The sequence below is a fragment of the Blennius ocellaris genome (assembly GCF_963422515.1).
Source record: "Blennius ocellaris genome assembly, chromosome: 21".
Classification (NCBI taxonomy): Eukaryota; Metazoa; Chordata; class Actinopteri; order Blenniiformes; family Blenniidae; genus Blennius; species Blennius ocellaris.
In genome coordinates this window covers 5,347,713-5,371,291 of record NC_137670.1, presented here as the reverse complement: position 1 = coordinate 5,371,291, position 23,579 = coordinate 5,347,713, and the positions used below count along the sequence as shown (strand labels likewise).

Below are 23,579 nucleotides of genomic sequence, written 5' to 3'. Positions count from 1 at the left end.
CACATCCGACATCAGAGTTGTGACACAAATGTAAAAAAATTAATTAAAGGATTTTCTTTTAAAACTTTGCTTCTTCCTACTCCTTTTTGGATATGTTGGGCCATTGTTTATTTAGTTACTTATTTGTTTGTTTGTTTTGCTCAACTTGCTCTGTTATGTTTGTTAGTTTATGTCTTCACTTAATATTTTTTTTTGTTTTATTGTTATTCCCACACGTCCGAAATAAACTTTTCATATCAAATCAAGCTCCCTACTACATTGTTTTTTTGATTCCTCATTGCAGTAGAGCAGCTGAAGGACATTATGAGAGAGTTCATTCTGCTAAACAACAACAACAACAAAAAACAGATTTGAAGATATTGCAAGCATCCATATATTTTGCAGGATGACTTGTAATGATTCACAGCGTTCCTCACACTGGGAATATAAATAGCAAACACTAATTGTTGTGTCGGAGCAGACTGTGACTGTCCAAACATCCTCCATCAGATATGCTACGGTATAATTACAGAGCTAAAGTGCTGCACGGCGGGCAACTGAGCCACATCTGCTCCACCGGCGTTAATCTGAACGGACATCGCGGCGTGTCAGCCCGAGCGGCTGTCAAACATAATTAGAGCGGGACGACGGCGGGACCCTCAGCCAAAACAGAGGGGAGGAAGAGGAAGCACAATGGCGAAGAGGAACAATAACTGGACTGATGAGATTAAGACGAAGCCGGAGTGATCAGCTGACTGACGAAATCAAAGTTTGGGATCAGACGAAGGAGAGTCGACCCCCCCCAAGATGTTTCCTCCAACTTCATTCATCTCATAATATAAAGGTTTTCAGTCACAGCTTTTCAAATCAAATCTACAGGTCCATTTAATGGGATTACAACCGGGAAATTTCATTAAGTTTTTTTTTTGCGTCTGACAGATGTTTTCACTTGGACACATGCAAACTGAACAGAATGTATATTCAAGTTTTAAATCAATGCGACGACCCATCATGCAATTCAATCGTCATCTGAAATGTACAAAACTTGTTTCCACTTCCGAAATTACAGACACGCTTTTAAATGAGTAAAAGGAGAATGTAAATAAAAACAAGATGCGTTGATGGGAGATGCTTTGCCAGTTCATCAAAAATCTGTTTGTATTTCATAGAAGCCACACGTCTCATGAAAGCGCTCTAAATATAAATACTGCTACTGAAAAACTAGATGTAGTCGTGCATTAAAAAAAAGAGGGTCTCAGTTTTCTTGGAGCCACGTTGAACACATCAGATTCACACAACCGGTGGAAATCTGGACAGTTTTGGGTTAAAACACATTGAACGAAGCAGTGAAGCATGAGATTCTTTGTCAACAAACGTGTCGTGTTCTGTGGAGTACATAGCATCGAGCAATGCCGCACACACTTCAGCATTCAGACAATTTTACGTGATAGCAGAAAACTTCCGTTGAGTTTTTTGGGGGTCCGTTTCTATGACAACGGTGCCCAGAGCCAATGAAAACTTTTTCAAAATGCTCCAACTCCATCGAAATGGTAAAGGCAACTTTTTTTTTTTTTTTTTTTTTTAAAAGCTCTGACTCTGCCTCCATGGAAACAGAGAAAGCAAAACATTTTGGAAAACCCCCCCCCAAAAAAACCAATACTAACTCAGATGCCATTTCCATGGAGACAGGTGAAAATGCAACCTATTGAAAACACTTCAACTCCATCTCTATGGAAGTGGGGAAAATGGAACTTTTTGAAAACACTACGATGCCGCCTGTGAGGAAAAAGCAACTTTAAAGAAATGCTCCGATTCCCAACTTCATGGAAATGGCAGGAGACAACTTATTGAAAGCACACCGACATCATAAACGTGAACCTTTCCTGAAACGAAAACCCCAAAATTTTCACTTGCCATGTAAACGGGGCCTTAATGTCTTGTATAATAATATTCACATGGACATCAAACTGAAGTTGAATTGGGAAGAATCGAAACAGGAGACAGAACTATGCTGTTTTTGGTGCCTATCAGTACGATTTTGTATTCAACTCGGTGCAGAAGAAAACAGTTTTGTAATGTGTAGAAGCTTTATGTGAGAAGCTCAGACTGCGTCAGTGTCACTCAATCCAAAATCAATCCAAACACACTGCAGGAGCAGTATCCTCTAGAAATAATGTTTCTAATGACTGCGATTGGAAAACCTGAACGACTTCTTTCTCAAATTCTCAATAAAATGTGTCATTCTTCAAGGCAGGCTTATTAAAAACAAAAAAGAAAAGCCATCTGCAAGCCAAGCAATCAGTTTATAAGGACTCTCGAGATCGCCTAACAACATCCGTCGAGTCAAAACACAACAGCAGCTTGACAAATATCCAGCGTGTCAGTGCACACCATCCATCACACACTCCCTGCTTTCAGCTTCATTTTCACTCTTCCATTTTAAACGAGGGGCTCGAATGAGACAATTTCAGAAGGAGCACGCGAATAATGAAACACAATGGAAACCATTTGACAGACAACGGTGCGAACGTGTGACATGTAAGCTTAAGTCTGGCGCGATTAGTGCTTCAGTGGCGAGCGATTCAGGGGGTAATCTGACATGGAAGGTGTTTGTCACCGAGCTTTTAGCACCCAGGTTGAACCTGTAAAACTCAAAAGCTCTTTAAAATAGCTGAACGGGAGAAACAACACGGCGATGATGTGACTAAATGTGAGGCGTCACTGTCGTAAAAAATATCTTCGAGCATTGCCATTCAGGGTTCAAGAACATTTATGAACTAATTTTCCCAAATCAAGGCGGAAACCACTGATTGAGGAAAAGTTAACAGGGGAAAATGTAACGTTTTCAAAACGCTCCGACTCCGTCTCTTCGAGAGAAAAGGACTTTTCGAAATTGCTCAGTAGAATCGGGGGTGAAAATTGATACGCCACATGCTCACCGCGACTGTGATAAATAGTTCTGCCATTTCCATCTAAACGGACATCGTTTTCAAAACAGTGTCGTGAAAACGCAAAACTTTTCTGCAATGGGCGCAATAAATGCACATGAGCTGGAAACCAGGAGCACGCACAGGGAGAAAATGCAGAATCAGACTGAACCCTGAACTGACATTCCTTTTTCTAACCTAATTCACTCACTGTTATCGAGCGAGTAAGTTTAACCTCAGTTTAATCATTAACAACCACTAAAAACGTCTGTCATTGCCTTTCATTTCCGATCCCAGCATTATCTCTAACTGTTTTCCAGGAAGCGTGATGCTGAACCCAGTTTTACAGAATGATCCATCAGCATGATTAACCTCTTGTGATATCAAACAAAAGCTTATTCGATAGTGACGCTGCATGATTTTCTCATTACTTCCCAAAACCGGGACGCACGCTTGATAATAAACTTATCCCGAGGATTAAATTATTTCTTCCCACTGGTGACTGGGGTTGAATATCTACTCCGCAGTCAGATAAATAGAATGCTATGCCTTGTGAGGGCAGCACATCATCGGGCTTCCTCTTAATGACGTATGTCTACTGCGTCCGTCCACGTGCTTTTCTGACTTTATTACAAACTGTACGTGGGCATTTAGTTAAGAAGTGGATGTCTGTGAGCTGCAGCGTCGGTCCATCCTCCGATTCTGACACACCGGCTGAAGGTTAAATGTAAAAACGGCTCTGAATTGCCAGCTGAAGGCTATATCGCTGATATCATTAGTCGGCTCGTATATTCCAGCCAAACCGATGTCACTTGACATCAAGAAAGTTTTCGGCTCGCCACGAACTTGATGAGATCCAGCAGCCTGGAGCCAAAACAAATCAGGACTAACGCAGCGCTCCTCGGCGGTTAAATCCGAAGGGAAACACTGGGCCAGATAGAATCTGAAACAACAAAAACATCTATCTATCTGTCTATACATTTTCTTTTTTTTTTTTTTTTTTTAAAAAGCCTGATTTTAACCATTCATCCACTTCATTTAACACAGAAAGCTTCCTTGCACATTAATAAAACATATTTGAGGTCAGATTTCTGTTTTGATGCCGACACGAGAAGCTGAAACTCACCATAAATAACCTTCTGTTCTCCGCAATCGCACTGTGTTACATTTCCCTCTCGGCAATATAAACTACATTTATTCTAATAAGTCAGCGGAGCTCGATGAACTTTCATCATATGCTCGCTGAGGCGTGCGGCATTTAGCTGGGAGAAATGTTATTTACAAGCACGCTAAGAGTCCAAACCAGAACACGGATGTATAATGAACCTGCAATGTATTGGTATACAAATACATTGTGTGGGATAAATAGTAGAAATATTCATGCTCAATACAGTATAGCTATTTCTTGTTTTCCCCTTTTCAGCACCTCATACGCATAAATTCAACTTTATAGACAGATTTTCTTCTCACAATGTTTTAATGGAACACAATATAAAGGTAATTTACTATTTATTTTATTTAGCTAGCTAGTTAGAGAAATATATCTGTACTTTATTTGCACATCATGTCCCATTAACTCATATATTAAACTATATTGTTTTTGTGCACCGCACCTCGAACAATTATTTTATCTATTTACTTTGATCAATATAAAGTATAAATGATTAATTTACGACATTCAGATTTTTTGAGTGACAAAATCTGTTGTTACTGTGACTGTCAACTATAAAACTACAACAAAAAACAATATTACAGAAAAATGACAAGGTTTTTTTTCAGGATTCAGTTGAATGAAACTACGTATTACAAATATGACCTCTTAGTGAATGGTAATTTTGTGATAATGGAAGGTCTTGCAGTATAATGATAAAGTCTTGCGGCAGGACACCCGGCACATTTACACTCTCCAAAGGCCAAAACACCCACATCAGGATGATTTCCTCCACAACATGTGGAGAGTGTCAGGATGCCAACAGGATCATTTTGTTATTTGCTGTGGCGGAGGAAAATATAAAAAAATACTGCCAATTTTCCATGTAATCATAGGCAAGAAGCTCCAGGGATTAAAAAACAAAACAAAAAACAAAACATGTCCAAACATGTGCAAGTCTTCCTGTGCCAAAGCAGAAATCACAGAACAATTCACAAAAGGTAACTGATCAGAGATTTTAATCTGCATCAGAGCCTGAGGAGGACCGCAGAGTGTGCAGAGACAGATCAAACGAAGATCCCGTGAAAGGGAGAAAGTAACATGCTCAAATCACTAGTATATGCAGGGGTGCAAACCGCCGCCGTCTCAGGAGGGAGGAGTTGGACTGACAGGCGTGCAGAGGCAGCGAGAGCCGGGAGAATCTAAACAGAGTCTACCTGACGTGGAGAAGTCAGTAAAATGTGGCGGTGGGGGGAGGGGGGGGGGGGGGGGGGGGGGGGGGTTTGATTCACTCACCAGGTGACGAGTCCGGCGGCCACGGCCGACCAGGTGACGCAGCAGGAGTTGGGCTTCTTGCTCTCGTCCTCCTCGTCTTTCCGGCAGCAGCACAGGCAGCTCAGGTAGATGGCCAGACACAGCAGGTTGAGGCCGAGTCCCGTGGCCGCCACGCAGCCCAGGAAAATAAGAGACTGCAGAGACATGAGAGAAGATGGAGGATGAGAGCCATGAAACCAACAAGCAGCATTTTTTTATTTTTTTATTTATCATTTGGTTAAAAACTCTGTTAGAGCTGCAGTAAGTCATTAAAAAAAGCCTTTATAGTGTTACTGTGTTCTAAAACTATTCAAACCAGATTGTAACTGTATGTTTTACTGGAGAACCTGGGAGAGTGGAAGCCATCAAATACCGCAATAGCGTGGTACAAATGGCAGAACCTTGGTGAGAACAATACAATGCAATGAATGTTTTTTTTTCATCTTGAGTTCTGAAAACAATGTAAGTAAATAGTTGTGATATCTTCTCAAATGCCATCAGGTACAGAATGTTACTGTAAAGAGCAGCAGCATCTTTGACCGTACCTGCATCCTGGGATATTTTTGACCATGCCTATACAGTAAAACGTTTTGTTTTTGACAACACAATGATATTTTTGGAAAATACTGTCATTTTTAAGATATTTTTAGAGTATCCCATGAACCCATACAGTATACCAAGGACTGTTTTTCACACTGCTTTACTACATCCAAAGGTACTATATTTCAAACGTCAAACATATTAATATGACAACAATTAATTCACTTGTTTTATTAATTTTTCAGTAGTTAGCTAGCGTTACTATTTCTGAATGAGTTAGAAATTAAATGAAGAAATCTTTTACAAATACCCAGTTTAATCTTTTATTATTTAGTATTTGTTTTTGCTCATTTCACCAGAACAAATGTGAGTTCATCTTACTGGTTTAAATATGTTTCATTGAAACCAATAAAATGCAGCTTTTTCCATATGTCAGACACTGACTGTTCATTCATATACTGCCAAGTTTGTTTTCCAGCTGCTCATGATTTGAGCTACATTTGACCAATTACAGCTCACTCAGTCCTTTCTCGACATTAAGCTTATAAAGTAACAGTGCGGCTCCTGAAAACTCCTTTCCGTTGACATTAAAAGTGATGTTCTCTGCTTGAAAGGACTGACAAGAATTACAACAAACTTTGAAATACAGACGTCAGAATGAAACCAAGCCATTTCGATTCACAAACAACATTTTATATGCACAGCAATCCATTTCTGACAAAACCTTCAGAGCTACAGCTTTAACAGCATGAGTGCGCTCCCACAGACAGCAATCAAAAATCAAAACAAAACAAACAAAAAAAACAACAAAAAATCCTCTTTTTGGAACAACGTGGGCTCGTTCAGGGTCAGTGAGAAACAGCAGAGCTGCAGAGACTTTTCCATCTATTCCGGTCAATTACCCTCACTTTCTTTTATTTTTACAACTTTATTAAAGATGCTCACTTGCATGTATTCTTTGGTATCCAAAAAGCACCTGGCTGCTGAAGGACTAACACTTCTGCACCAAATAGTTCAACAATTCTGCAACAAGGTTCACGAATGAGAGCCAAAAAGGCTTATACATTCTCACACTGCCGCTCGATAAACAAGTTTGACCTTGACTTGTTGAGACACACAACTTACAAAATAATTCTGAGCCCATGTTTTACGGGCAACCTTTTCAAAGTGAGAACAGAAGAATTTCATAGCAGTTTGGGTGTTTCTTTTTGAAAATGCTATGACTCTGTCTGTGGAAACCAGGGAAACGCAACTTTCCTGAAACGCTGCTCCTCCATACACCACGGCAGTAGTAAATCGTTCTTCTGCACATGAACGAGCAGCTGGATAATAATAACAATGGCGGCCTTGAGTGTCATGACTCCCAGTCCATATTTTCTGAAACATTTTTCACCTGAAAACATTGCGTAAACAAGGCCGAAGAGTCGCAAATTAACCTCAAAAACAAGTTTTTGGACTGTGGAGGGAACCTGGGGAAAACCAATGTGAGAACGTGCGCACTAAAAAAATAAAAAATATATAAAAAAATGCCTTCAGATCTCTGAATTAAACATCCTGATGACAATGTAACTCAACAGCAATAAAGGTAAATCATTTAAAATGTTGGTATTCAACCACATTTTAGACATTATTGCAAGTAAAGATAATTTAGTCAAGAATAACCACAATTTTAATGTTTCATAGTGAAGATTACATTAAATATTAGCATGTACACTTAAAAAGTTTATAGTAAAATGTGGTACAATTTGAAACAAGGTCTAATTCACACATGACGTAGAGACAAATAACTGCAAATGAGCATGTCTGCACCGTCTCTGAAAACAAGGCCCGCAGCTTTGCGGGTTCCCGCCTCCAGCTGGAAGGCAGATCTCCACATGTTCCCCTGCTCCCAGCCTGCCTCTCATTCCCTCTATTTGCCCCCTTTCTGCCTTCCTCCAGATACGAGCGCGGCGACGAAAATAGCAACAGGACCGCTGGAATCAGCGTCGAACGATTTCTGCATCCATCTGTGAGCTGATGGGTTTATTCAAGCACTGTACCTCTTACTCTTCCTTTTTGGTTTGCCTTCAATCTTTCTGGCGCTGAGCCACGTGTTCCTCACGCGTCCAGAGGTGGACTTCGTATGCACAAATAGAGGAATCAGCAGGATTATCTCGATGACTGCTATAAAATGCAAGGCAAATTCAGTAGTCTTCAGAAGGCTGGCGACAGTATATATATGCAAACGACACATGACCCTCCAGACAAGTTTTGATAGCGAACCTTCTGCCAAACTTCACATCTGACATCTTCATGTTACTCCATTAAAAACAGATGTTTTTTATGTTGTTTTTTTTTTCTCCTCTTCACCATTTCATGCCTTTAAAAGCCTTTCGTGTACAGGGCAACGCACGTCTGCCCTATTTGTTAGTCCTTTTAGTCTTCAGCTTTAGAGACATCATGCCAGCTATTTAAAATTTTCCTGAATTAAATATCCCCTATAATCTTTTTTTTAATGTTTTTATATTTTTATGTACTACTCCCATGTTTTCACCAAACAGTTAAAATAGTAGGATGGGTGGATGGACAGTTGTTCGGTGGGTCAGTTGGGTTGGTCGGTTGGTTGGACTGAATGCTGATTGGACGACTTATTACTGCCATCCACAGCACAGAAATGATATTCCATAAATCTTATAAGAGAAAGGTTTCTGAAGGTGTGCCAGGTCTTCCACCTAGAAACACAGAAACTCATTTTACTGATCCCCTCTTAAAAATCCCTTCTCCCTTTAACCCATCATTTTCATAGTCAGTCTTAACTAGACGTGCTAGGAGCAGGCGGTTGCCACGGTGCAGGGCTCAGGGAGCTGCTGAGGGTCAAGCATCACGCTCAGGGACCCACAGTGGCAATCTGTGAGCTCTGGGAGAGCTCAAGGCCACTTTTGTGACCTCAGGATCAGCTTAGTCATGTTGGATTCATACCAACAAACCTTTGGTTAAAGCCGCTTCCTTAACCTCCAGACCACCACTTGTTTCTATATTACGTACTGCACCTTTAAGACAAAGGTGTAACAGAAGGTTGAGAGTGCACAACTTTCCCAAATGGATGCAAATGTAGGTCTCCGCGAAAAAGCCCGGGACTGTAAGTGTGTTAATTGGCGAGCTCAGAGACAGATGGATGACAGCGTACACCAAGGTGAGACAGAGAGACAAAGAGAGAGCGAGAAGCTCCTCTGTCTCATCTTCTGGCGGTTGTGGGGCTTCTTGAATAATGAGACTTGGCACAAACTGGGTGTAATTGAGGTGAACGCTGCAAAATGAGATGGAGATGCGGGACGCAGGTGGATAATACAAATGCAAGGGGGGATGGGTGGGATTCAGCTTTGAGATCGTCCAGCAGGGGAGGAAGAAAGGGGGGGGGGGGGGGGGTTCGGCGGAACGCACAAACACTGGGCCACCCAGCCGCTCTCATTGTGCAGGTTAGTTGGTGCCTTTGCACCAGGGAGGGATGACGATTGAAAGGGCGAATTATCGCAGGCTATTTGAATTGAGCAGCATGTGACAGGCTCGTTTGAACTGCCATGCCTCTGTCTTGTGATTCCTCTGCAGCCAGGCAATGCAGAGAATAGAGGGAATGTAGAAGAAAAGGGCAGAGCGGTAAAGAAAGAAAAAAGTGGTTCACAGTTGGGAGACCTGGCTGGGAAATCCTGCACATGAGCCATAAGAAGCAAGCAAGCAATACTCTATATTGAACTGGAAGGGACGTTTCATGGTATTATGGGAGTTTTAATCCCTTTAAAATGCAGTATGTAGTTTAAAAAATGCATGGGACTCAGGAAGGAGGTCACAAATGTATTTGTTTTGAAAAAAAAAAACCTTCTTATTCAACGGTAGCTTTAAAAGCAGCCATAGGCAGCACAACACTCTGCCTTCTTCTCTCTACTGTTCTTTCTTTTGCCATAGCAGGGTGCAAAAATAATGGCTTTTGAATTATGTAGCATCCATTCAGTGGAAAGACACACACACGTACGCACACACGCACACGCACACGCACACACACACACACTAGCCCATCCTGGACCCATCACGTCCCAAGTACACCAACCATCCATTAAGTTTGGAGAAAGATCATTTATCTTTCACTGACCAAAGTGGACACACATTCAATCCTCGGTGAAAATCAAATCCGCAGCTCTGACCACTTCACTGCTACGCAAATGAGGTCTGAGCCGTTTCCCATCAAAGCAGCCTGGATGTGTTAACATCCTTCTCCCCGCTAACTCAAAAAGCTGAGCCGTCTCCTCCCTTTTGTTTCCCCCCTCAGTTCCTCCCTGTAGACCGGGGGGTGGGGCGAGCACGAGGCCGGAGGCAATGACACAGGAAAGAAAGGGAGGGAGGCGAGCGAAGGAGGAGGAGACACAAAGAGAGAGTGACAGAGTGATAAAAGGGAAGACTGTAGGTAATGAGGACAGCCAGACAGCAGGGTGGGGATGTGACAGAGTGAAGACACAATGGAGGGACATGCCGAGGTGGGCAAAGACTGGCAAAATGACAAAGTGTGTGTCTGCATTCATAACGGGACTGCGAGAGTCACTGAGTCTCCACAGGCTACCGGAGCGCCGGCGTCCCACTTTCTCTCCCGTTACAATCCCATCGTGGATAACTTTGCCCCGAGGCTGCAAAGTTGCGTAATACTACAATATCCCAGAAATGCCAAGCAAACCCAAGAATGTCAGTGTTGGTTGGAGAACACACACACACACACACACACACACACACACACACACACACACACACACACACACACACACACACACACACACACACACACACGACGACGACGACGAGATCAGATATGAGCCCTCTCCCCAGCTGTGACTAATGGACTGATTTGAGTGATGACACATAGGTGAACTCAGCAAGCATACAAGCGTATACAGTAAAACCATTTCTCACAGGGATTATTGGCTCACGCGGATATGGGGCAGTCATAAAGGCCCCGTTTTCAAGTGAAAACCGAAACAGAAAACTATGGTAGCGTTTTGGTGGGTCCGTCTCCGTGGAAATTAGGTAAAATGTACTTTGCTTAAATGCTGCTGCTGTGCATGGGCACCATGGTCGTAGTCAATAGTTCTTCTGCACATGCTCAGTAGATGGATAACAATGGTAGCTTCCAGAGTGTCATAACTCCCAGCCCATATTGTCCTGGGACTTGGTAGTTTAATAACTATAAAACCGTAATAACGATCCGGTTTAGTCGTCTGTCCATACAAGTGTCCGAGTACTTACATTGTTGATGTTTACAGCTATTGTTTTCTGAGCATGTGTGTGTGGTTTCATTGCAAGAATAAACAACAGCACTCACTAGTGGCCCAACGCGCTAACTACATCGTTTCTGCAGTTTCCGTGATCGTTTTCAAAACAGTGTTGTGTAAATGGGGCTTGACTTAACCATCATTTACTACACAGAACGTGAAAATAATCCCTCCTTTGTAGGATTTCGGTGTTTTTGAACAGTGATACAAAAATGTATTCGTCTGATAATTCAAGACTTTTTAACTAAGAAGCCAGGGAACTGATAAGAACGCATCACCGATTCAAACTTGCAGGAATGAACTGCGATAGCATGAAATGCAGCGGATGAATTATATTCAAACAGTGCAGGGACAAAGGAATAAACACAGGGAGTGGGGGGGGGGGCACACACACCGTCCAGGACAAAGAGGGAAGCATAATGAGGCAGTAATAACCCGGGGCAGAAATGACCCAGAGGCCACCGAATGAGTCATTTATACCTCCACCACCTCCGCCCCTCCTCCCCCCAGAGTCTCATCAGAGGTATGATGAAAGCCAGTGGGAGGATGACAGCACAGATGGGACGGTGAGATAAACGGACAGCGATGCTGAAATAGGCTATTACAAAGCCATCTGGAAAAACATAACAAATACAGGCACGTTTAAAGGAAGAAACCTCAGAGAACTTTGGAGAAAAAGTCGAATAACTTTGGTGAGACGATGCGAAAAGCAACACGGAGAGCATCTTCAATGCTTAAAAGAGATGCTTATAATTGAAGCGCCGTGCTCGTGCAGCTTTTTTTAATCAGAGGAGGTTGTTGTTTTTTTTTTGTTTGTCCGTTGGAAAACATCTTACCAGATGTTTGATTTCCTTGTTTGAAAGACGAAAGTCTGACCTGAATCTACAGGCCTCCAGATGAGCACTCCACCGCTGCTTTTACCGAGGCAGAGGGGAATAAGAGGGAAGACGTGCTGTGCGTCAGGACAGATGCAAACTCACAACAGCAGAAGTGCTACACAGAGAGCGCCTTATGCTGAGCTCCCGTTAAAAATCAATTTTTAATACACAAGTGGCGGCCATAATTAAAACATAAAGATAGAAAGCACCTCCATCTGCCACAGTGCATCCGTTGAGCAAGGCTAAGTCGTGTACGAAGAGGAATCCCACCAACTCGGATGGCTGCTAAACACACGCTAAGCGACGTGGAGTGTCTTTGGCGGCCGATCCACAGCAGGTGGTGGACAGCTGTGCGTCGGTGGAGTCGAGACTCCAGGCGCTGCGAGTGGAGCCTGAACGGACAGTGATTTTCCTTTAACATGACGGGGATTTAACGGACGTCAGGTCCACTGAGCGAGAGGAGAAGACGTGGACGACGAGAAGTCCAGCTTAAAAGGCGTCATCAAAAAAAATCGTTCAAATCCAAAGAGGGAGCGTGACCTCTGTATGCTACCTTGGTTCAGACCCTGTTCAGACCCTGTTCACACGAGCACGTGGGGCGATGGCGCCATCGTTTTCAACAAATCTTGTCTGTCCACACGTCAAAGATGAGTCTGCATTTTCAAATTTCTCCTCTCTGGTGTCTTAGCAACATTAAAGTCCTCATTACTTATTATATGTTTGCCCGATAGATGTCGTGCAGTCGAGTCATGTTCAGCCTTCATCTCTATGTTCAGGTTGACAATCGACACTGTGGCTGGTTACAAACTCTCCTCTTGTTCCAGGTGTCTCGTCGCTCTGCTCTTCATGTCTCTCGGTGGATCATTTAAAAACACATCAAGAAGTGATTGAGGCTACTCAGTGAAAGATTTTGTGGTGTTTCCCATAATCACCATTTCGGAGTCCGTCCTGTTGTCCCACACTTTGCTTGTTTACTGACCCCTTCTTTGTTTGTGCTGTCGATCACTGAACCGAGCACTCATGTTTCCTTACCTCACTTTCACTTGGTAACAAATAAATGTCCTAAACTCTTGATTCTAATGCCATAACAAGTATATGATGATCTGAACTCAGAATGGTAACAGTTGGGGACTCCCACTACGGATTTCAAAGCAGAAACAAGCAAACACAATAGAAATCTGTTGATAAATGATGAAAATTGAAAAACACAAACACACACAGATTGAAAGATGATTGTAAAGTGAGTATCATCTCTTCTACAAATATAGAAATATTGCAGGTTTATTGTAGCCAGATTCAAAGGGAGTCCTGCTATTTCTCGGCACCATTATACGCTGAAAGTTCTCAATCTGACATTATTTGGTTATTTTTCACACTTAAGAGGAGGAAAACACACCGAAATGCATTCAAACTCAAATTCAAAATTCAAGTGACAAAGGTTCCACTCAACTCAATTTCTTTTTTTGATGGCAACAGGGGATCAGGTTCTTTACTAAACTGTCTTGAGTGCAGTTATTTTCTGTGGTTCTGCACATTTCTTCCTGTTAAAAGGGAGTATTTCCTTTCCCCCCATCTCCTCTACTTGCTCATGTAGGTTTGGTGGGTTTTTCTCTGTAAAAGTGCCTTCAGATGACTATGTTGTATTTGGTGCGATATAAAAAAAAAAAAGGACTTGAATTGAACTAAACACAGACTTCTAAAAGTCGCCTTCCTGCAGATCAATGAAGCGGCCCACCTCGTGACGCTCCTCCCCCTCTTCCTCCCGCTCATCCTCCCCCTGCTTCATGCACTGGGTGAATGCCCCGGGGACCACGGCCCTTTCCGGCACAGTGCACTCGGCTGGGCCAGCCCATGTTCACAGCTGGGACACCATTAAGTCCCAGCAAGCAGGCCCATGGGACATAAATGAGAAGAGGAATAAAATGAACCAAGGAGAGAGAAAGAGAGGGGGGCTCCGCGGTTGCAACATAGTACAAACCCATTACAGTGTATCAGGGAAATACCAAGACCTGGGTGGGAAACACCAGCAATGCAGTGGAACAGATGAAATTTAAAGAGCGTCTTAACGACAGCTGCAGATGACAAGCAAGTCGAGATGCATGATAACAGTCTTTTGAAGGACGAGTGTGAGTCACATAACTATATTGCTTACAGTTTTACCATTCAATGGTTCATTAATCGTGGCTCTGCCACACATATTTCAGTTCCAGGGGCTTTTTCCTGAAGAGCCTACTGGGGAGTGGCCAGGTTATCGAGGAGCTCGAACCCCAATCAGAAAATCCATGGAGTCCTTATATGTTCTATAACAGATTGTAGGGTGTATTATGTGCTCTTCTAACAGGTCTTCGGTCCCGTTGACATGAAAATGTTCAGAGTGACAACGGTTCAATTGCTTTGAAAAAGTTTAGTTATTAATGGCAGAGATTCTGAAAACAATGTAATGAGCTTGCCAGGCAACGAGGTGGCGCTGTTGGTTGTTGTTGAAATTAAACCACACATGCATGCATACAGAGAACAATATGGTATAAATGTAAGCAGTAGTACTTGACATACATATGGACAGATGAGGAATTGGATGCTTTTAGAGGAGAATCTCGACGATAACACTCCTAATATGGGTGATAAAAGTAGAATATGGGAGTCATGCCACTCCGGAGGTCGCCTGTTTATTACTCACACAAAAGTGTCATTACAGTGGCCCGGAGCACCGTTGTCGTATAAATGGACACTCAAAACAACAACGACATTTTTACCGTTTCACTCATTTTCATTATTCTGTAAACGGCACAAGAAGCACACTTCTGTGTCCAGAGCAGAGATTTCTCGCTCATATTTTCTGTGTACTTGATGCTTTAATATGCCCTGAATGTTCTCCTGAGGGAGCATGTCCATAGACCCTCTTCACGATAAACTCTTCATCGTTTCCCAGAATCCTGTGGTAAATGCCGCATCACGGCGGGTGGACAGTCCGACAATGATAACAACTACTCTAGTAGTATTCCAACCGTTGTTGGTACTTGTCACTGTCATTGGTGCAGTTTACTCGTGTAGTTTGGTGAAATCTTCCCCCTCACTGCTCCTCTGTGCAGGCTGAAGTCGTCCATGTGCAGCGACGTGCGTTATTGCCACTTCCTTAACGGCCTTTTTCTCAATCCGGAGCTCCATCCCTTCCCTTGGGGGACATGGGGGGGGGGGTTTCTTGATTGTGAATCAACACACCCACAACAAAGAAAAAAACCTCCCCGCCCCCCAAAACCGCTTCCAGGGAAGAGCGCACTTCCTATTGTTGTTGGAGTGTCGCTTCGGGAATCGATTTGTCCTACTTCGCCCAGCTCGGAGGAATCAACACTTTCATTTCAGTCCGACGAAGATTATGACACTGAAAAGCCAACAGATCGCAGGAGGACCCGTCAAAGCCTGTTGAGACGTTGTTAGATCAGAGGGAAGGACGGACGGGCCACCCTATTACCACAGACCTTGGCCATACCATCAAGCCAATCAGGTGATGCTAATCACCGGCTTCATGCATTACGGAGACAGATTGAGGTTAATGACCTTCTGGAGAGCCAGCGGGGGCACCGTCACCGAGTTTTTTTAAACGTGGGTGCAGAATGCAAACGGGGAAGACAGACGAAGACATCATAAATGCGGAGAGAGGCCGAGAACGAGGCGAATCACTGTTTAAGCAATCACAAACAGGCAGCGAGGCTGAAGAAGGACGGGTACCGTGGGAATCAACAGCGACACATTTCAAATTGATTTTCTCGAGGAGGAGGCAATCCGAGTTACTAAATTTCCAGTGCAATCAAAGCGTCTGTGAGAGAGGAGCAGATAATGGATTTTTTGCTGGTGGTGTACATGATTCCCCCCCCCTCCTCTAATACACAAACAAAACATAGTGCATGCATCAGTGCGGGAGGTGTGTTTAGTTGTAAAATGGGATGCAATTACTGGAAATCATGCAGCTAAATAAAATATAAAGTGAATATAAGAGGAATAGAAGTAGGATGGATGGATGGATAGATATGAATCAAATCAAACACACACGAAGAGGAAAAACTTTGCTTGTTTTGATATTTACATTTTGACAAGTTGAGATGAGATCTGGGAACTGCCCACGGTTTGTGTTTTGATGTGCTGGTGTTTACTACAGACGTTCCTGACAACTCATTTCTCTGTACACTCAATAAAACAAAACCAAAAAACATTTGATTGAAGACTCGTCTGCAAAAATTCAAGTATTTTAAATGTGTAAATGGAGCCTTGTGCTCAGCATTGAAAATATCCTCACCTTGCCCCAGGTGGAGTTGCAGCGTGGAGAAATGCTCCCATCTGCCCACAAAGGAGAAATGCTAAAGAGACACAGACATGCAGAACAATTCCCTGATGTTTTATGCAACGGTGAAAGGAAAGCTCTGATGCAGAAGGCGTTTCTGGAGATGTTCTTGTCATATTGTCTGTTTGAAGAACTCCAAACAACCATTCAGGCGCTTTTCACTTTATTGTTAACTCTGTGTTGAAGCTCATTAAATAAAGCTTGGTGGTGTCTTGGGTTCAGTCTTGAATGTCGGTAAAGAAAACTAGATGCAAAGTTACATTTATAATAAATGTATAAATGGTCAGGTAGAACATGCAAGCTCTTTACAAAAGGTCCTTAAGCTCAGATTTGAACCAATGAGAGTTGAATCATGACTCCAGCTGATAATTTCTATGAGATTATCTGCTCAGTCTGGAAAACCTGCTGCACGGCTGCTACGATCCATACTATCGAGCTGCAGTGTCTGCAGGGTGAAGTGGAATCATGGATTTGCATATGAAAGTGTTTGGAAGTACAGAGAATTATCACTGCTGTCCCCCATGCATTTTTTCTTCTTCAACTTGTTTTTCCAACTAGCTTATTGGAATTGACAGCATTAGCTTGCTAGTAATTTCCAGAAATAATGCAGGAATAATTCTGCTTTATTGCTTAAACGTGGAGCTAATTACAGCTGATTAGGATGCATTTGTCTGCACTCAACACGGAAGAATAAAAAAGTTTTTGGTCTGTATTGGCTCCATTTGCCCTTGATAAAACAGCACGTCTCACCTGAAATCTCTTTTTAAGTCTGCCTCACACTAGTGAAAGCTTTTATCTAGTTATTACTGCGGTTTAGGATGATATGGGTGAAATGAAAAAGCCTCAGACATACTATTCAATTACAGGAGCAGGCACACATTCTTAATACACTCAGACTGTCTGCCTCAGTGGCTTTTCTTCCAGATATTTCCTGAGAAAATGCTTCCTCGGGTGTATCGCAACGTGCCCGGAGACGCTTTTTGAAAACGATCTGACTCCATCTGTGTGGAAACTTGGTAAGACGTGACTTTTCTGAAATGCCCCTATTGTACACGAGCACCATGGCCGTAGTAAATAGTTCTTGTGCACATGCCCAGTAGATGCACAATAAGAACAATGGTGGTCTCCAGAATGTCATGACTCCCAGTCCATGTTCTCCTAGGACTTGGTGGTTTTACAGTTGAATCTCCATAATAACAATCCAACTTGGTCGCCTGTCCATACAAATGTCTGTGTTCTGCTGTAGTAAATTTGTTTTGGTGTATTGCTCTCTGCGTGCATGTGTGTGAGTGGTTTTGTTAGAAAAATAAACTACAGCACCAACTAGTGGTCTGGCATGCTAACTACATTGTTTTCAAAACATTGCCATGTAAAAGTGAAACTTTTCTGGAACAAAATCATCCATTTTCACTTGAAAGGTTCTCATGTAAACAGGAAGTCGTACGATAAAATCAACATTTAGCCTAAAATTGGGGGTATAATGTGCAATTCCAAAATGTTGTTGTGTATACTTGAAACTGAAATGAAAATGCAAAAACAATGCGTTTTCGTAATGTTGGGTCAGCTATGGCTTGGTTGGTAAAGGTGGTACACACCTCATCACAATATTGCAGTGGTGAAACCCCACTGTCCACATGTTGAAGTGTCCTTGAGCAAAACACTGAACTCCAAATTGCTTCCAGTGGATGGGTTGAGCTCCTAACATAGCAGCTGCCTCCGTTGGGTTTAAGAATTTCACCTCTGGGATTAATAAAGTGGGGCTTCAGTGAATAGTTTTGATCAGGTTCACGTTCCAGTGATTTTTTTCTACACACTGGATGATTATCGATTCCAAGTGACCTGTGTGTTAGTGTCCATGCTAGGTTATCTGTTAAAGTAGGAAAAGTTCTAAAACTGTGAATGACTGCTGACTGTGGTCATTCCTGCAAAGGCCACATCAGAATCGGCTGGAGGGACTGTCTTTGTCATAAATGTACTTTCGAAAAACGCAACATCGAGAGTTAATGAATAGAGAGGAGCTGGCACAAACACGCCGGTGTCACCGAGCAGGAAATGGCTGCGAAAGGAGAAGTCAGATGTGCCGGGACCTGCTGACCTACACATGTTTGGCTCGACACACACCCGTGCACACAAACACAGGAACAGCGAGGCCGCCGTCCTATTTTGGGCGAAAGGATCACACAGAAACACATGAACAGACTTGCACTGATTGCACAATAAACACTTACACATAAACGAACAGACAAAGTGAAACTCGGTGAAATTATACTTCAGGAACTTGTTCTTCAAGCATAGAGATTACCACAAAGCGCTCAATAGAGTCCCCCCCCCCACAAAAAAAAAAAAAAAATGAGCGTCAGATAAATGGAAATGACTTGATTACTGTCAGGAGACTGAAATTAGAGTTGGGGGGAAAAAAATCCTGCAGTGAGATGATTCAGCTGACAGACATTCCTGATGACAACAGTGTCCAACAGAGTGAGAAACACACACACACACACACACACACACACAGACAAAGAACAGTGGAAGATCCCGACCCCCTTACATTCCAAAGCCAAGAGAGGAACTTCACCGGGATTGCCCACGCTACGATCGGCCAATTACCAATTTCCTGATGAAGCATGCAGCCGGGTTAAAGGCACGGCTCGATGCTTTTCGCCAGACTGGACAAACAAGCATTGATTCAGCAGTTCCTTTATCGCAGAACCAACTTCACCTGGCTCCATTAAAGTGAACTCTTCACTGCAGAAATTACTGTTAATCACCCCGGGACGGCTCAAAGCAACATAAAACTCTCATTAACGTCGTCATCTAAAGTTTAGTAGGGTTGTAAAACATGACTTTACAAGCCGTTTCACATAAAGAAAGATTGTTCATTGGCCCAGAGTACTACTGCTGGTATTAGATCCTGCCAGCCGGAATAATTAACGGCACTTTTACGAGGCACTTCATTAGAAACATTAACTGCATCCCTCTATAGCTCAACTCAGCAAAGAGCAACGTATCACCTCTCCATCCATGGCTCTACCCCCTCCCCCCGGTTGTTTACATGTTTACACAACACATTACCACTGTGGCTAATGCAGTCAAGACAGGAGGCAGTTCCTGGAATTAGGGCCGACAGCCCACGGAGGACGGCGGACGACCGCAACGCCATGAATGGCCTTGCATCAGCTCCGGCGTCACAGGAATGGGAGCGAAGCTTTGTCCGATAAGGAGGTGGTGAGATGAAGTGACGGTAGGACCAGTGGGAAGGGGGAATTCCCCTCACCTGCCCGACCAACATCACGTAGCCGGGATTCTACTCCCACAGAAACAACTGAGAATAGAATCTGGCAGCATGAGAGGAGAAACATCTCCTCCTCCTCTGTCTTCTCCAGTAGGAGATGAGTGGAAACTGCCTGAGCAGTCAGGTCACAGGAAAAGACTAGAACTATTAGATATCATTATGACCATAGTGTAAAACTGGTCTCAAATCTAAAGGTGACAAAAAACAGAATGATGCCTGGACTCTGTACGACTCCACCTTTGAGACCACCGAGATGAACGCCACACCGACTCACTATGACAGGAGCTGCGCTGCATCCCTGAAAAATTAACGAGTGAAACCATGAAACATTTATGAAACCTGACATGTGTTCAGGTCATTAGCCTTCCAAGGCTTGATCCCAGCCCGCTCTAAAGCTGTGTGAAACTGTCTCGTCGCCGCCTCTGGAGCGGGACGAGGGAATCTCTCCGACTCCCATGGGGGTGAAGCACATGCCATGCCAACAGATTCCCGATCCCCCCTCTTCGTCGCTGCAAATGAATGCCGAATGCTACCCGGTTTGGCGGGCGTGTACGCTCTGGCTCTGCAGGCAAGCCATCACTGTGATGTTCACTTAAAGAAGCAGGTGAAAATTCAACATCCTCTTGCATTGGGTGACGCCGTGGTTAACAGCATCACTGTAAGAAGCTTTGGGGGGGGGGGGGGGGGGGGGGGGGGGCCTTGTGTGGGTTTCCTCCCACTGCCCCAAAACATGCACGTGAGGTTAACTGGTGGCATTAAATTGCCCTTCGGTGTGAACGTAGGAGTGTGTGGTTGGATAAAGTGGGATAAAAGATGGTTGAGCGGCATCTTTACGAGCCATTTACACATATTGTTGGCGGGTTATTCTGTTTTACTTGAACTTTAGTTTGATGTCTTTCAGTTGTTGCATGATTTGGACATTTGGGGGTAGCAGTTGGGTATTAGAGGGCATAGGTCACTGGTAGAGGAAGCCTACTGAGGCAGACAGTTCTCAGCAGACCAGCAAACCAAACGGGAACCAACTAAAACTAACTGATCGTATTTTATTAAGTCCTTCCTCACCCCCACATTAACTAATTTCATTTCTAGGATTTGGTTGACGGTCATATTGTGGCAATCAAGGGAACTGATGGGGGTCAAGGGTGTTGCTCATGGACCCCTGGTGATACGTCCTGAACTATCAGTTCCCAAACCTGCCTCTCTCACGCCTGTGGGCTGCGACATGTAAGGCACACGATCCATCCAATAAGAGCAGTTTGAGGCTCAGTGTCTTGCTCAAGGACATTTTGTCACGTGGGCAGTGGAGATCAGGAAACACTTCCGACTGAGAGATGACCACTCTACCAACTGGGCCACAACCACCAAACCCTGCTTCAGTACTACTTCAACCAGGATGTTTCTTGGTCCATTCGTGGATCAAACGTCTGGAAAGTTCTGCAGTTCAAATCGAAGGTCAACCACCTGATGGGTGCAGCAATAACAATCTTCCAGTTTTCACTTGTTGTCCAGACTGCACAGGTGGTGTGAAACCATATTTCTGTCTTAACTGAGTTGATGTTTCATGTTGAACACAAATGATGGTCATCCTTCGATCATCAGGTCGTAGGTTTAATTCCCGATCTCCACACTCTATATGTCCAAGTATCCTTGCAGGAGACATTGAAGCCCAAACTGCTCCCAGTGGATGGATAAAGCGCCTTACATACATGTAGCAGCCATGTCGATTGGTTTATGACAGCAGAAAAAGCTAGAGAAGCATACTTCGCATAGGGGGTTCAAAGGTTAGAATCCCACAGCAGTGTGCCTCCACGGGTCCCTGAGCAAGACCTTTGGAGCTCTGAGTGCTTTAATGTGGCTGCACCTCAGCATCCTCCAAGTAGGATGGATCGATGCAAAAAAAACGATTTTTCATCAGGGGATTAATGGAGTATTGATTAGTTTTGTTGGTATTCAAACTGCAATCTGAATCCAATACCAGCAAAAATCACCATAACACTGATGTTAAGAGACACGGGAGCACATCGTTGTGTCCCTCCACTGACCTGCTGGTAGTTCCCATCTTCAGGCTGGAAGCTGTTGTCAGCAGGCTCAAACCTCAGGTTGATATGAGGGAAATTATGAAGCCAGTAAGTCCACCAGGGCGCAATGTAATCCACCCGAGCCGAAGACATCCCCAAGGAAACAAATAAAAAAAAAAAAAAAAAAAAAAAAAGTTGGGCTCTGATCCGGGATCAGCCACTCAGGGCTTGAAGTGGTCCAGTGCGCAGGAGGTCCTGATGAAGTCTCACCTCAAACAAAGGCAGCGGACACGAAGCACGTGAAGAACCATCAGAACCACGAGAGGAAAAGTCCGATCTACCCGAGCAGGGCTCCTCTCTCCCTGTTAATCTGTCCCCACTAACAGCTAAATCACTCTGCCTCCATGTCTTCATGCGCCCGGACTCAAACACACTCTCCGAGGCTCCGAGACGCGCACGGCCAAACAGCGGCGGGGGCGCGCACCGACAGCAGGCGCAAGAGAGGAGGAGATACAGGAGCGCGCTTATCAGACATATATATATTTTTTGTTTTTATTCTTTTAAGTTTTTTTGAATGAGACTTTGGTTTATAGCAGAAATAAATGCATGCTTTATATTCACCGTGTGTTAATTTAAACATTAACACATTTAATCTGACGCCGATGGTGGATTTTGATGACGTACCGCCATCTGCTGGTCAAATAGGAGAAGTACAACGAGCTGTCATCACTGGACCGCGGCTCATTCAACCTCCAGCTCTGGAGCCACTTTTAACTAAAGTGGGAAACAAAAAGCTAAAACCACAAGAAATTGGGGAAAAAAATACTAAAATGACTGATTTCTTAAAGGTTGTTCTCTTTCAGAAATTGGAGCTTAACAATGAAAATGAATAAAACTCATCCGAGTATATATAAAATGATGCACCGCCTTCCTGTGGCCACAAGACTTTTCACTCCTCCCTGTAAAGTGTTTGTTTTGATTTACGTTTTTTTTTCTGTGCTTATAGTCACCTTTAAGCCTTGTACATATTTATATTCAGAAATCACTTTAAATTCCACTCTTATATTTTTCCAATTCTTTAAAAGGCTGAGGCGATACTGTCTAAATTGAAAAACGATGCAACAAATAAAATCAGGTCCCAAACATCTGAAAATGTCATGTTTACCCATCCTAAATCATAATTGAAGCATCATCAATGCAAGAACAGTGTAAATGTTTCTAAACTATTTTATATATGAAACTAAAGCAGTTTGCTTCCGTTGAAAGGTGAAAAGTTTTGTAGCTACAGGCAAATGTATTTTTTATATTCATTATATTACACCTTTTAAACATTAACTGAAAACTTTCACCCTACTTTTTGATCAATTCCAAATGTTTGTTTAAATTCCAAAATTACATCAAAATGTTGGATCAATTTTCCCAAGCTGTAATCGTCTGGATGTTTAATATTTAAGTAGAGTGCAGACATGCATTCAAGGATAACCGAGCCAGCTGTGATTCGCCTGCAGGTTTTAAGGAGTCTCTGTCCTGAGGTGGAGTCACAGTCTAACCTGCCTTCAGCCACTCAGCCGGATTTATCTGCAGAACCTGCCGCCCTAAATACAGCGTATCCTCTTTTAGCATTTTAACCTAGAATGAGTTAAAAGTGATTGAACCAATCCGGTGGAAGATTATTTTGAAAAGCTCTGGATTAAACATGTGACATTAAATACCAATTATTGAGATTTTAATGGGGAACAATGCAAGAAGTCAACTTCTCATGAAGTGAAGACATTTCATAAGCCCCAAATCTAAACATGTAGCTCAAGCTGGTAAACCACTTTTCAACTTTATGTGAAGACAAACAACATGGAG

The 23,579-nt window shown here is 43.2% G+C and overlaps 1 protein-coding gene across 1 annotated transcript in view; it reads right to left on the bottom strand.

Annotated features, from left to right (window-relative positions):
- Window positions 1–22,124, bottom strand: part of ttyh2 (tweety family member 2) — a 60,150-nt gene extending 38,026 nt beyond the window's left edge. The window contains exons 1-2 of the mRNA XM_080517380.1: window positions 21,750–22,124; window positions 5,353–5,525 (exon numbers count right to left, since the gene is read on the bottom strand). Coding sequence (XP_080373506.1) covers window positions 5,353–5,525; window positions 21,750–21,878 — 302 coding nt within the window. The 5' untranslated portion in view covers window positions 21,879–22,124. The remainder of the gene's footprint in view (window positions 1–5,352; window positions 5,526–21,749) is intronic.
- Window positions 22,125–23,579: the final 1,455 nt, after the last annotated feature.